This window comes from Phocoena phocoena, chromosome 21, assembly GCF_963924675.1.
Source record: "Phocoena phocoena chromosome 21, mPhoPho1.1, whole genome shotgun sequence".
Classification (NCBI taxonomy): domain Eukaryota; kingdom Metazoa; phylum Chordata; class Mammalia; order Artiodactyla; family Phocoenidae; genus Phocoena; species Phocoena phocoena.
Window position 1 is genome coordinate 12,895,111 of NC_089239.1, and position 15,537 is coordinate 12,910,647.

General features: G+C 51.6%; 1 protein-coding gene across 1 annotated transcript in view; it reads right to left on the bottom strand.

Moving 5' to 3' along the window:
• Positions 1-2,975: 2,975 nt before the first annotated feature.
• The window catches only part of RBPMS (RNA binding protein, mRNA processing factor), a 187,251-nt gene continuing 174,689 nt past the window's right edge, over positions 2,976-15,537 (bottom strand). The window contains exons 7-9 of the mRNA XM_065899843.1: positions 15,219-15,288; positions 8,878-8,979; positions 2,976-3,088 (exon numbers count right to left, since the gene is read on the bottom strand). Of these exons, the coding sequence (XP_065755915.1) occupies positions 15,226-15,288 (63 nt within the window). The 3' untranslated portion in view covers positions 2,976-3,088; positions 8,878-8,979; positions 15,219-15,225. The remainder of the gene's footprint in view (positions 3,089-8,877; positions 8,980-15,218; positions 15,289-15,537) is intronic.

Sequence of the window (15,537 nt, forward strand, 5' to 3'; positions counted from 1 at the left end):
ATACAGTAGGAAGTCTGCTTGCATTCCTTGAGCTAAGCATGCCTTGCCCAAAGCACTCAAAAATAACTAGTTGATTCCTGTATGTCACCGTGACACAGACACCAAGAGTTCTTGGGGTGTCCAGTCATGCTTCCTCTCCTATGAAAGTAGGTTTGGACGTATATTCAGGTACTGGGAATTTGAAGCCTTTATGATTATACTGTAACTTTCATTTTGCAAGTTTTAAGGTTCTTTTCCAGATTCCTTTAATTTGTAATTTTGTTATAGAGGTAGAAGGCATAGTACTTAATTTTAGTACTTAATGCCAGTTTTATGACATGAGTCCTATGTTCTAAGCAGCACATCTCCCCTCCCAATGGAGGGTTTACTTGGTAACAACGGATGGCTTAGTTATCATCTTGCTGGAGTCTACAGACTGGGACATTATGCGCAAGAAGTAAGAGGGAACAGACAGACCTGCCCTTTTCTTATCGCGAACTCCCAGTTCCGGTGTTTGTGCTCCGTGGGGTGACACAAAATGAAGCTGGTGTTCAAGTGCTCACGTGGGGTTGTGTCTGGAGCTCACGCTAGACACGCAGGTACTGTCCAGACTTGTCACCTGCACAGCAGTGGTGACCCAGGCACTCACTCATCCCCCCCAAGGCCCTTTGTGCAAAAACCTATGGCAGTGACTGTGTTCAGCCCTTCCGGGGGAGGCACCCTTAATTCCTAGGCTGTCTGGCTCGTCTTTGGTGCCTTGGAGTTGGGAGGTCCCAGATGGGCGGAAGGCAAAGCGCATCATCAAGCCTGTCCCAGAGCCCTGATCCCGGAGCCATGGCAGATGTGGCCTGCAGAGCCTGGGCAGGGCACTGAGCTGTGTGGTCCTTTTCTGCCTTCACCCACTTTTGGTGGCTAGTCTTCTCTGTAAAAGGAACGTGAGATCCAAACCACAGAACCGATAATGTCAGTGCCCAGCGAGACGAATAGTTGCTCGTGGTGGTTGCCATTAGTTGGAATTGAGTGCTCTGGCCCCCTCCCCCTTTTGGGGGAAGAGGAGTTGGTGAGAATGTATTTATATAAAGCACTGTATGGTCTTGGCTATCAAGGCCTGGCTTCTCAATAGAATATATTTCTTACTCTAGGTCAGTAGAAAACCACAAATACAGATTTCAGATAGGCCTGAGCTAAAGCTTTGTAGCCTGAGGAGGATGTGGGGTCTGCTGAGTGCAGTAAAAGACATCAAGAAATGTGTGTGAATCTCCCCGGCGCCCCTCCTGTGGGTCGGGAGGCTCCGGTCACGGCGGCTGCGTCCGTCAGTTAGCAGGCGCCCCCAGTAGAGCCTTGGCTGTCCAGGCTCTCCCATCCCTGCCCCTTTCTTCCCTTAGCCCCTCTGTCCTGGGCTCAAGGGCCAGTGCTTAGCTCTGTCCAGACCTGAAAATGGGAGCAAAAACGCTGCTCCCTGGTCTGCAGTGTGGATGCACTGGGTTGGTCTTACAAAAAGGAATATGGCAAGCAGTGGTGTGACAGCTGGAATTAGCACTTTATTCTTAAAAATGACAATAGAAAAGTACCTTTAAACAGTTTATAAAAGCATAATCGACTGGGTGGAAGTTGCTGTTTTCCTTAGAAACAAGAGTACAGAACTGTCACCACGAACCAGGCAGCGATGAAGGCCTAAGCAGGGCTTGGGTGTGGCAGGGACGTTCCTTCCTGTCATTAATTGTGAGGGTGAGCGCCCCTCACCCCTGGCTCCTTTCGTTTTTTTGGTGATGAGCTTCTAAAAGTGTCTTGATCTCTTTACTTCTGATGGAAAATAATGAAACTAGAAAACCTGACACCAGCCATGTATATATACTATAGTCATTAAAACATCGAAATCTTCAGCACAGCGTGAGCAGATCGGTAAGAAAGCTTGTGGTCATGTTTAGCTATATCAGCAGTTAAAAATTCTTAGGTCAATATATTTTTACACCCGGGCTCTTCTCCAACAAGGGGGAGAGTGAGCTGCCACAGACTCTGGAAGTGTCGGCTTACCATGCTAGACTGACTGGCTTTGACGGAGTCTTGAAGCAAGCTGACAAGTACCATTCCAGACGCCACTGGTTGCGCACCTCCCCCTGGGCCGATGGGGCAGATAGTGTCACGGTGAGCACATGGGATTCAAGATCATGTTTTAAGTGGTGTGTCTGGCCTGCTGCTGCCAAGGCCCAGGAACACCAGCTCAGTTCAACCCATGTTTTGCAAAATCACTTGGGAGATGGGAGCTGCCCACTGCAGCCAGGTGGGCCGGGCAAAGGCAGCTGCCTCCTGGGCCCGGGCTGGCCTCCCAAGCCAAGGCTTCCCCTTAGACTCAGCACGTTCACCGGGGGAGTCGCGCGTCAGCTGGGTGCACACAGGAGCGTGCTGGTAGAAGAAAAACATAAGAAAACGGCAAAACCCAACACTCGGCCCACAGTTTGTATAGTTACCTCGGGAGCTGCTGGCTCTTCTAAGTGAGGAATGTGCACCAAGGAAAGGCTGCTTTGCCCAGCCGGGAACCTGCCGCCGTTAAGATAGAAGCTCCTGGAGGCCTTTGATTGTCTTGCAGGGTGTCCTACTAGACCTGGAAGTAAACCCCGAGTACTGCACTAGCGGTTCTAACATCTAACGCTGCGTTACTCGTGGACCCTGGACTCAGGCCAGGGAAACAGATTTCTATACATTCACCATGATTCTGGAAATTTTGATAATATTTAAAAACATGCCTTAAACATGCAGCTTCTTTTAGAGGAAAAAAATATCTATTTTAAATTACAAGCATTCAAAAGTCAAGCACAAAATCTGTGATCGAACCCAGTGTAAGAGCATCCATCCTGTCATACTTAAAATGTTTGGTATAAAAATACTCACTCTTGATTTTATCGTTGACATCTTTTATGTTTCATTCGAAAATATCTCCAAACTGTACAGAAATGGCAGACCATGCGTTCACAAATAACACGGTTTCTTACAAATTATACAGTGTAAAAGAGTAAAACATTTTTATTGTATTTTTTTCTTCGAGAAAAACAGATGTGTGATAGAGGCTGTGGCAGAGTCTTGAAGGGACCAAAACTGGGCGGGTTCCAGCCTGAAACAGAAAGAAAGCACGTAAGGGCAGTGGGTCTCACAAGTGCGTGGTCTTCCTCTGAGCCACGGGGCTGTTTCGGGACACCAGTGTATAGAAGCCACGGCTCAGAGACTCCTGGTGATTCCCTACAACGGCGCATGTGTACACCTTTCTGTAAACACGGAGTATCCTCACTGACCCTCCAGACGAAGACCACTCACAAGCCAGACGCTCAGTGCTCTGGCTTTACAAACACTGGGAGTGGGTGTTTAATTTCTGTTTATCTTTCTCTTACTAGAATCTTTTCAAGCCCTCCCTCCCCTGCAAGGAAACGTTCATATTTGTTTTTGCTTCGTGGCAGAATAAAGGGCCTTTGGACAATCATCTAGACTTCGTCCCTGGCAGACCCCCGCCCTGGTCCCAGGAGTTTCTTAAACACTTCTCAGCTCCTTTGTGTCTGGATTTACTCACTTACGTGAAGGCTGCATTGTAGGTGCTCTACTCTTATTCTGTCACTCATTTTACTTTCATCTCTCCAGCTCCCCGGTCCCTTGTTTTCTTGCCATCTTACCAATACCAACAGGTCAGACTCACATAAACCTGTGACTGCCGGAAAGGTATACGTAGAAGTAATCAGCATATACTACTAGAATTTTGTATGTGGGAGGAAGCCGTCCTTGCTGTTAACAGCCCCTGTCCTGCCCTGAGTTAAACTCTTTCAGACACAGCTAATTGGACGATCTTAATGAACACTCCTCTCCCACCCAGATCCGTCCAGTGCCAGCTGGATCTAAACTGTGTCCCAGTATATCTTGTCAGAGCCTAGTTTTTTGTTGACAGTAGAAATGGGTAAAACTAATGAGCCACAAGTCAGAAGACCAAGTATATAATAACCACAAACCTGTGGCCCATGGAAAACTCCATGGGGAGAAGGTAGGACACTGCTCTCAAGAGTAGGGATCTGGACATCCAGAACCTCTTCTCTGAAGTCAGGTTAACACTTACCTGTCTCTTCAGCTTGTTGTAACTATTAAATTAGTCCTCGCCTATCATTTAGTTACGATTATAGAAAGGATAACGAGTGTCCCCTTCGGTTTAGAAATGTTCCCAACTCGAGTTCTGGGAGCCAGGTCCCCGTGTCCTCCCTTCAGTTTCTCCGAGTTCTCTGGTACAGGATTTGTCCAGCAGGAGGTGGTCACCTCCTTCAGGAAAACTCCTTTGCTTCCCCTGGTGCCCAGCACAGTAGTGGGGACCAGCCCTCCAGACTCACTCAATGCTGGAGGAGTCGAAGTGGGCCAGGACCCTTCACTCCCCATCTTTGGTGCAGGTCACACGTACTGTGACACTCAGCAGGGCCAGCAGAAGGACCGCCCCCCCCCGTGAAAGCTACATCTCTTCTCCCGCCTGATTTCTACCCAGCAGGGGGTGGGGCACCAGGACCCCCGATCCAGCCCAGGTGTGCACGGCCTGAAGCAGGCCCGGGTGGGTGGCAGGAATGCACGTGCCCAGGGTTATGGGGGGTCACAGGGCCAGGCCTGGTCTTTGGTGCTGTAGCAGCTGACGTTCTCTAATGAACTCACAAGCCTCAGTCCCCATGAGCGTCTGATCTGCGGCCCTCTGGCTGCCAAAGGGGCCTCCCCCACCTGCCAGTCTCTGTCCGTCCACGGAGGAGGGAAACCAGCTTTGGGGACCCGGAGACGAGGCCAGCTTCCTTCCTCCTCAGTCTTGGCTTGTCAGGCCTGGAATGACAAGTCCCACGTCATTCCAAACTTGACCGCATGCCAGCAACCCAAGCCGTGGATATCGTCAATTCCAGGAAACCAGTGCCGAGGAACAGCAGTTCCCACTTCGGAACAACTCACAGGGGACAGCAGCGGGCAGCCCATAAGCTCTGGGAACTTGAGGGGCCTCTCACAGAGCATGGGCTTGGAGAGGGCCGCCCACTAGTTTAGGAAGGACAAAGCTCTTACAGCCCCTGGCTCGGTGAGGCAGGGCCTGCCTGGTCTAGGTCTGCTTGCTTCTCCGGAGCTCAAAGGCCTCCTTCAGCCAAGTGCACGTTGCCAGCTCCGGGGCAGTTCTCCCCATTCCCATCAGCTCTGCCCTGGGCGTTTCTGCCACGACCTCAAAGGCAACGCGTCTCTACCGAGACTCACCACTTGGCCTTCACACGGATGCGTCCCAGACACGCCCTGCACTCTCAGGTCACTCTGACACCACCATCACCAGCTTGGTTCGCCTCTCCGGGTACGTGTTTCCACTAGACCATGCACTTTGCTTTGGGCAGTAAGGTGACAATTCCTAAAGCACCTCCTGCTACCTGGCTCAGATCTCCGCTGCCTCCCCAAGACCCTCAAAACCTTCATCAAAATCCATTTTCCACAAGACCACACAGTCATTCTTACGTCCCCCGCTTCTGTTAGTGTATTTCCGCATACACAAACCCTACTATCTGTCAAAACTCAGTTTAAGCACCATTTCCTCCAGCCTTTCCTGATCCCTTCTGGCTGCAGGGCTTTCATCTCCTGGCTGGAGCTCTCACGGTCCAGGCCACTTACTTGGCTTTCACAAGGATTACTTCCCTCCCTGAGACCGTCTCCACCATCCTCTACTCCAGACACAGTCACTTGCATGGAGCAAAAATGCAGACACCTGGACTCTAGGACACATGAAACGGGAACGATGGGCTATTAATGGGACGTGGCCTGCCAGGAGACTGTGCCTGGGGCCCACGTGGGGCTCTGCACACCAGCCCTGACAGGGCCTCTACAGAAAGCTGATGCAGGGACTGGGAAGGCGCCCCAGCTTTCTGAGGCGATAAGCAACACACCCGACTTAAGGGTCCTCTGTCCCCTTCCTGGGCCCCTGAGCAGGAAGAAAGATGGACGGGGCTGGTTAATCTAAGGCTGCGTAGAAAGTCGGATCTTTTGAAGTGAAAAAGAACAGGGAGGGAAGAAACAAAGGGGTGAGAGTCGATAGTTTCCTGAGCTTTTCCGCTTTTCCATAACTGTGCTGGGTAAATGCAGTTCTCACATGGGAAAAGAATGCGTCCGCATTGCCATAGATGTTGCAGACTGAATAGAAGGTCAAAATGTGGCTATTTCAATCCCTGTAAACAAGGAAAGGGGTTTAGCTAGGAACGGAGTTCAAACCTTGGAATGTATTAACAAGGACATTTTAAACAGAAAGCAAAGACATCCGGGAACACAGAGCACCATGGGGGGTGGGAGAGAGTCAGGCTCTGTTTACAGAGCAGACTCTCCTCACAGAACCTTTCCGGAAAGGGGGTCAACTATGACATGCATGTGATGGGATAAACAAGGGAAGAAAATGTGTATAAAATCTTGTCTGAAGCAGGTCACCACTGTCTCTATTTGAAGACAATGGAGAGTGTCTCCCTGTGTCTTAAGGAATATTACACAATTCTAAACCAGTTCATTTCAGCTGTCCTTGATGGAGATCACTGCGTGTCCCTCAGTGCTTGGGGACAGCTGCCGATGGGTATGGGTCATGGTGCCGGCTGCCCTGGTGGGGTTGGGGGTGGCCAACGCCGAGACCCACAGGAGAGGCTGCTCTTCCCCGAGGCAGCTTGGTAGGTTGGTAAGTTAGAGTGTGTTGATCCAAGCGCCTTGTGAGTGTTTTCTCCCAGCAAGAAGAAAATCCTCTTTCTGTTTTCCCCCAATCCATTTGTATCTATACTTGACCTATTTACTAATGATTTTTTCCCCGAGTTTTTCTAACATTTATTCATGTTTACTATAAGTCAGGTAAGAAATATTCCCTTCCATCCAAATCCCAACATCATATGACCAAGGTTTTTAATAAGAGTGGTTTAGTTTTCATTTTATACCTGTCAGCTTGACTTTTGAAAGATCAAATGCTGGTACTAATTTGTAACACAAAGACTAACATTTTAAAAGCTTCACAGTCTATAGGGTCTCTAGGGAACAGTCATCTGTGGTTAGAAACTCCTCCCTATTCTAAAGATGCATGCCCTGCACCAGCGCACCACTGGCCACGGACACGAGCTCACACTGGCCGCCCCCTGCTGTGGCCCTGGGTGGACGCCAGCCCTCGGGGCCAGAGATCCTCCCTCCTCACAGGCCAGGCCTATCTCTGCAGTGCTGGCGGACTTCAGAGCTGGGGAGGGGAAAGCCTCCTCCACACTCTTGTAACCGATGGGTGGCCTGGGGCTGGTAAGCCCCACCGTGAACACGGCTAGTGCTGAAGACCCCGTCCACGCGGGCCACCCAGGACCGAGCCGGTTCTCCTCCCCGTCACCAGGCCCTTCCCCTGTCTGCAGAGTCATCACATGCTCCAGCTGCTGCTGCTTCCTGAAAGGGCTCATCTGCGTGTGCCCCAATGACTGAGATCTGGGCTGATTTACTACACTAAAAAAATAATAATAAAATTAAAAATCCCTACTCTAAACCTGCTTCTAAAAAAATTGTATGTGTGGCTTCTAATTGGTCCTTAAATTTCCCCAGAGGAGGAGAGAAAGCAAAGCGCAAGGTCTTGTCTTTTTAAAGAGTTTTACTGAGTGGTAATATCCGTAAGAATACTGTGGGCACTTCTGTTAAGGACCATGAGAAGAGGAAAACCGGATCGATTAGAAGGCTGTAGAACTAGTGGGATATCTCTTGGCTGCCCTGTGTGACGTGGAAAACTCTCTACCTGTTGGTCAGTTTCGTTAGTGTGAGAAACAGACGTCAGTGGGAAAAAAGACCCCAAGTGCCTGATGCTGGCTCCCCAACCAGGCAGGGTGGGCAGGCTGCACGCGCCCACTACACGCGCCTCTGGGGGGCACTGAGAGGTGGTCTTCGGAGCACGAGCTTACTTATGCCCCAAATGTGGTAATGACCTCCTAGGCCCGACTGCCTGGTTCTCAGCCCTTAGCAGGAATCTTGTTCTCTTTATGACTCATCTTTTCTTTATAGGCCCCTCGCAGGGATGAAATCTGCCACCTTATTTGGGCTGGGACATAACTGCTGCTGGCCTGCCCCTGGCATTCCTGCTGTTCTAGGTCAAGCTTTCCAAAGAGACTGGAAGCCCCACATGTGGTGCCCAGCAGGCAGGTCGCCTCCTGGAACCCTGCTGCACGACTGTTCTGAGACATCGCTTACTGCCAGAAGTGAAAGAACTGAGCAGTGACAGCTGGTAGCGACGGAGAAGACGGACACATCACCAAAATCTTCACCACTAGAAAAGCCCCGCAGTTTAGAGGAGTCCACTTAGACTCCATTCTAATTCAGTCATGCCCAAGGGCAATCGCCCCGTTTCTTTAGAGGCTCAGAATGTCTCCAAGTCCTCAAGAAAGGGCTGCAGTATATTCCGTATAACTGGATTAACAGATCAAAAGGAATATACACACTACATCTGAAGATTTCCACCAGAACGGTTAAAAAAAACGCCTTAGCGCTTCAAGGGAAAAACTTCATTCATATATATGTTCCCTTTGATGGAATACCTCATACCCGGATACTGCTGGATGAGAGGTGTTGACAGCCTCGCCCAGCAAGGCTGTGAGGACCAAGCGCTGGGTGACGCGCTCTGAGAGCCCGCAGAGCTCACCTGCTACCCTGGGACGACTTTCCCTCAGCAGACGGCAGCTGGAGGAGACGAGCGCACGCCGATCCCGAGCACCCACACCAGCAGGTCTCAACTCAGAGCGCCCACCGCAGCCCCCGGAGGGGCCCCACCCACAGGGGATGCTGGTGGGATGGTCCCGACTACACCACTCTACGCGGTCGTGCCCTGCCTGGGACACGCTGCTTCTTGGGAGGAACCGTTCAGTCTCTGAGTTTGGAACTCACCAGCGCGCTCCAGTTTTGTAGAACAGCTCGAGAACAGGAGCCACTTGAAGATTGCGTTAAGACCCACAAGACAGATTGCAGCCACCATCACACACCTGGAACCTGGGGTGGAGAAAGAGATGAGCCGTTGACACCCACGGTGACAGCAGCCCCGGCTGCCGGCTTCCCCGGGCCTGTTCCGAGGGTAAAGAGCTGCGAGGCAAAGGCACCAGCACCAAAGGCCTCCACTGCTGAGCTTGAGGACAAGCTTCCAACTGGGAGTGCCACGAAGAGCTCTCACTGGGACGTGGTGCAGCCAGCGGGAGGCGGCTCTCGGGGGCCGGGGTGCCCCCCAGGGACTCCCTGGCAGCAAGCCCAGTGGGGAGGGCACCTGGAAAAAAGCGTGCCCCTTCAGGAGCACCAGGGCATAAGCCCCCCGGGGGCAGACAGGCAGGGCCTCTGCACACACGTCCCCCAGGACTAGACAGAGGAAAGGCACGGCATCTGAGGGCCCCCGAGAGCAGCCCGAAACCTAACCAACTCCAGGGGCCGCCCCAGACCCCAGGGACAACTCTGGTCAGCCCAAGGCCACAGAAGCAACCCTCCAGGAGAACCCTGTGCTATCACGTGCACCAATGAACTCGACTTTGCTCCGGGCACCTACTAGGAGACAAAACCCAAAAGCTAACGCTTGTGAACATACCCTGCTATTCCCAGTGTCTGAGAATTCTGAGACAGGAAGAGGCAGACACTTAGTGAGCAACACATTTTTAATATTCTTCCTGCAGGCGTGGCTGCCTCCGAGCTGGCAGGTTTCATCAAGAATTCCTGGTGCTGAGGAAGGCAGGCCTTCGCCCAGCACGTGGACACCGGTGCCCGATTCCCTGCTAACGTTCCTCAAGTCTTCAGCGCTGCTCTGCTTCCCGGGACAGAGAAGCTGCTTCTGGCGCACAGGGCTTTGTGGACAGGAGCGCACGATGTGCTGTGGAAAGCTGCCCCGGGATGCTGCAGGGAGACCATGCCCTGCGCTCAGACGGCCTCTGGGGTGATGCGGCAGGCTGAAGGAAAGATCGCCTTCCCAGGGCATCTCTCTTCTCAGAGTCAGGAAAAAAAAAAAAAGTTTCCCCCAGAATTTCACTATAAAAACATTGAAAGATAAGTAGTTGTGATTCTAGTCTCCTGGTAGAAGTTGGGTTGAGGACAGAAAAATAAATGTTCACCCCTGGAAACAAAACCTATCATGTGACCCAAGTTTCCCCGACCGTGTCCACACTTGCTGGGGCACAGGCAAGGAGGGAGGGAGGGTGTGCCTGCAGACCCAGGGTGCCGCCTGGGGCGGCCAGACCAAGGCTGCCTTTTTAGGTTGCTTGTCGTTTAGGAAATCACACTGATGACCAGATTCCTCTCAGCCTCTGGGCTGAAGCTAGTCGGGAGGACTGAGGACTGGTGGTTTAGGAGTCCTGGAACCCTGGCTTCTGGGCCCGGGTTCTGGGAAACTAGGGTTTTATCAGCAAGCCACTCTTTGCAGTTCCTGTATCAGCAACACTTGTCCACACGCCAGGCTCACCGGGTGGGCAGAGAGAACACATGGGCCAGAGTCTGCTTTGCAGAGACCCCGGGAGCGGACTCCCCAAAGAACACAAAACACCAGAGGGGAGTCCCAACGCGTTCACCTCTATGTAGCGCACGCCGGCCTTCTGAAGCTCTCCTTTCAGCCACGCAGAGAGCTGATGGCCGTGGATGGTCGGCTCCTGCAGGTGGCCCTGCCCTGCGACTGCGGAAACGCCGAGGCTCAGTGTCCTGATCTTAACATGCGGCCGCGATCTGTGACCTTCCTCCAGGGGCCGGGCAGGCAGCTCCCTGGTGCACGTGCTCGGGGGCCTCCGTGTCCCAGCCAGACTCACAGAATAGACCACGGGTGAAGGGGGAGCCACAGCTGACTGTGCTGGCTGTCACAAGAGTCCTGGTTGGCACATGGCTCGGCAGGTGCTAGGAGGTGGTTAGCAGAAAGCTGGAAGGGATGCCACCACCCCCGTACCTGGCAGGAGGCAGGTTCTCAGGCCCGTCCCTACTTTCTGACTCACACAGGAAGCAAAACAGACCCCGGGGCTCAGGGTGAGGGAATCAGAACCAGGGCACGTGGAGACCCCTCTCAGGGAAGGGCTCATCCACTCGGGCCGCCGGGCACCTTCTGCCAGCGCTGCCTTCAAGCCCCACCCAGCCCAAGCCTGTTCACTTGGATGTAGCAAAACGGAGGGGAGAAGAGGAACAGAGAAGTTAAACTGTCCTCTAAGCTTGAGTAAAGTGAGGTCTGTTCTGAAAAAAGAACCCCATATAAATCTGGGAGAGCTTTCATCTCTGCTCCCGTGTGCAGGGAAGCACCTGCTGACCCCTCACAGTCGCCGTCTTTCCTTGATTGGCATTTTTCCATTAGCCCTTGTCACCACCCGACCTACTGTTTACTTTAGTATTTTATTACTCTTCTCCCTGTTACAGAATGTCACCTCCACCAAGTCAAGGGTTTTGTCTGCTTCTGTCCACTGTTGTGTCTGCAACGCCCAGAACAGTACCTTATATCCCGCAGATGGTCACTGAATATGTATTGTGTCAATGGCCTTACGTGTGACTGAAAGACCTTGGTTCATAGAAGACAAGGGAAGGACCCTGGGGCCTCTTCTAGGCAGAAGGCAGGGGGTGAATGCCTGAAGCCACAGCAGCTGTCTGGGCTTCCATGAAGACTCTGCCCTTCCCACCCTGCTAAGCTCTAAGTGCTGCTGCCTGGACATCCAGCAGCTGGGGCTCTCCGGATCGTGGCCGCATCCCCAAGGCGCTTGTGCTCGCAGCCAAAGACAGACTAGGCCATTCCTCCCCAAAACTAAACAAGGGGAACAAACAGGTTCAAATTCTTATCCCTTGCCATGCTCTCCTTTAGTTCGGTGAGGCCGTGACTACACGTGCTTATAATTTCTATGCTGTGGTCTCGGTCCCCGGCCAGGGAAATTTCATGAGTTCTTTAAGAACACCCTCCCACGTCCACTCCAACTCTAATTCTTTCTCCCCTCTTTTTTCTGATTTATTTAACTACATTTGGATACCCAACCAGGAAGACTGCGTAACCCTTATTCCTTGTAAGGAGTGACTACAGAGTTGCTCATGCTTTTCTGTCCTCAACCCATCTGGGAAATTGATCACTGCCAATCGTTACTGTGTTTCCTGGGGTTCTCGGCCACAAGGCTGACCCATTAGCAAAACTCCGTAGTGATGTGCACACGTTGTAACCAGAGTGAACACTGTCTGTCAAGATGTTGAACAAATAAAACGTAACACCCACCCCTCTGACGACCACCCTTCTGGTGGCCTTACTTACGCCACTGATGGCGGTCCGCACGCACACCCACCTCCTTTGGAGCGCTCCTCTCTTTGGGAGCATCCTGGGCAATAATTCTCCTTTCTCTTTAAAACGTGTGTCCATGGCTCTTACCCCTTAGAACTGAAGCTCTTCAGGGGCACAGGCCTAGTTTCACACTTTTTTTTTTTTTTTTTTTTTGCGGTACGCGGGCCTCTCACTGCTGTGGCCTCTCCCGTTGCGGAGCACAGGCTCCGGACGCGCAGGCTCAGTGGCCATGGCTCACGGGCCCAGCCGCTCCGCGGCGTGTGGGATCCTCCCGGACCGGGGCACGAACCCGTGTCCCCTGCATTGGCAGGTGGACTTCTCAACCACTGTGCCACCAGGGAAGCCCTCACACATTTTTATATCTACCGTATAGTAGATAAATAACACACGTTTAAAGAATAAAGAGCTTGTTTACTTTTCTAGTCACTGATTTCCCTTTAGAAATAAGCGCTCAGAGCGGGTCAATTAAAAATCCCTGAAGGACCTCCGGGAGAACAGGCCTGGAATGTTCAGCATCCAGGAGGAGGCAGCCCTGACGTTCCACACATCAGAAGTGACGCCGGTGTGCGTACAGGTCCTTATGTCTGATACCAGATGTCACTCCTGCCCCTATTCCGGTGCCATCTTTCCAGGGGGGAAGAAAGCCCCTTCCAGTGAGTACAGGAAGGCCATGTGGGCCAGTGGTTCCACTGGTGGCACTTACCCTTCACTTGCCCTTTTCTGGAGACTCATCTTGCTCTAAAATGTTTGTTATTTCATCAGCACCACTGTTTTCAGTTCTCACTTACGTCTCCTTAAGATTACACAGCCTGGATTATTAGCTGTCTTGGAAAGGACTTGATCTAAGAGACGAGAAGGAGCCTGGGTAACGGAGCCACACTGAGCTGCTCTAACTTCAGGCAGGACGGGAGACTGCAGTCCCAACCCCAAGTGCAGTGTAATGAGTTCAGTGATCTATCCCCCTCCCGAAATACCTCCCCTCCCCAACTCCCTTCAGACCCCAAGGAAGGAGCCTGGCCCATGGCCCAAGTTTATCTCAGAACAATGATGCACCCAGATCCTACAGTATTTCAGAAGCCATACTTCCAGGGCAGTGGGGAGCAACTGCTGGCCCTTCTCTGGTAGCCACGCCGCCTCTAGATCTCTGGGGTATGGAGGTAGATCTCTTCGACTGCTTACCAATCCTGCCTTCTCTTTCCTTGGGCCCTATGCCACCACCATCTTTTGCCAACTGGAACTGCCAAAATCTTACTCAGCTTACTCAGGACAGGCAGCTCAACACTGCCCTCCCCGGGCGCCGTGCCGCCCCTGTCCCTGGTCACTCTTCACTCTCAACAAGCTGACCCCTTGCATCCAGGAGAGCCTCTGGGTTCTGTCCCACCGACCTCACCTCCGATTTCATTCATTTCCTCAACTATCAGCTTCTGCAAAAAATGCCAGATCTACATTTCACCCCATCAACTCTTTCATAAGCTTCAGAATTTCTGGTTTTCTTACCCTAAACACCTCTAGGTGAATACCTACCAGCCTCCAAAAATTAAGAGATAAACACTGTCACAGAGAGGTACCTGGGAACAGTGCCTTCCGGAGCTGTATAACACGACAGCGCTAGACCGGTGTCATCCAGTAATGGAGAAGGTTCCCACACAACAAACGCCTAAGGCTTTTCGGAACAAAGAAACAATGGCCGGGGATACATAAATCAAATTTTAAAATTAATTATGGGCATATGGATATGGAGCATGGACTTAGGAAATTCTGGACTTAAAGGGACTCCAGAATATACCTCAAAAGCTTAAAAATTATATTTTCAGGGAGAAAAAAGTCACCCTTAAATAGCAAACTAAGATTTCACAAAATAGTAAAACATTTTAAAGAACATTTTAGGTGTCTAGCACAGACGGCTGACTTCACCTTTCTAAGAAAGGACATTGGAAACACACTGTCACTAACATTACCATTTCATTTTAAAAGGGTACTTTAACACACAGAGAAGAACAATTTCAGAATAAGGGACAAATACAAGTAGCTTCAAGGAAAGAATCCTGGTTTTCCCCCTATAATCACATATTAGTGACAAGTGTTAACAGGTGACTCCTGGTCCAAGGGTTATACGTATGGTGTATAACCTGGTGTAGGTTCTGGATAAGAGGTGAGGGCACGGTTTCCCAAGGTGTGTGCTATGTAAAACATTCGTCTCCTAAGATTGTGGGAGAAAAGGGTTTCCTGGTCTCAAATAAGTTTGAGAAATACTGCATCCTAGAGTTTCCTAATCTTCAAGATTCACAATGCCCATATTGTTATAAAGGCTCTGAGAATCGTTCGGTAAAAAATCTTTTTAACTCCGACCTTAGAAGCGTGTAAGTCTCTGTCCACGGTTACACCCGAGGCCAAGTGCTCTTTGACCACACTCAGAAATATGTCAGCTTAGGGGAAGGAAAGGTACAATCCTAACTTATTGAAGTTGATGTCTTAAAGTACAAAAGTGTCATCCTTTGACTGACTTATTGCCAGGGCCAGAGAGAGAATCCTGACTGGTCGGGGTGTGGGTTGACTGGCCCCTCCGACGCTCCCGTGTGGGATTTCTGGTACTCTGACACCCAACGCTAATCCTTCTGTTTGGTGAGGCCCTTCCTTCTGACCTAGGACCGGAGCCCCCTGGAAGCGCTGACCTTTTACGGTGCTAAGGGCTTCAGTAACTGAAATCTGCACTCAGCGGTTCCCCTAGTAATTGAAATGAAGGTGACATGAGCCACCAACTGAAACTTCAGGTCAACAGGGCAACTTGCCTGTGCAAAGTAAACCCCGGAACTCTCTGGGCCACAAGGAGTTTGTCGGGTGACTGTTCATGGACAAGCCCAGGAGTAGGCGCTGAGGCAGGATGACAGGCACCCAGTTATCAAACGTCTGCTCTGGCCTGGGCTCGTCCAGGCACTGGACACAGTTCTCATTGAAACCAAGTACTTACATGGGATTCAGCAGAACTGACGGGACTTCCAGCCCTGAGAAGTAGCCTCGGAGGGAGGGAGCCAGCGCATCTGGAAAGACACAAGGGGAGAAGGTGTGAACCAGGGCGTCCCCTGCCCGCCCGTACATCCACACTCCTCACAGGGCGTCCTGCTGGGCTACTGCCCCCTTTACTGTCCCCAGGCAGCGCCCACTCATCCTTGCCCACGGGCAGCTCTCCCCTCCAGGGGCTGGAAAGCATTGGAGCCGCATCCTGAGGAATCCTTCACAGGACCAAGCTCTCACGGGGCAGCCGGGCCAGCAGCTGCCCCGCTCCCAGC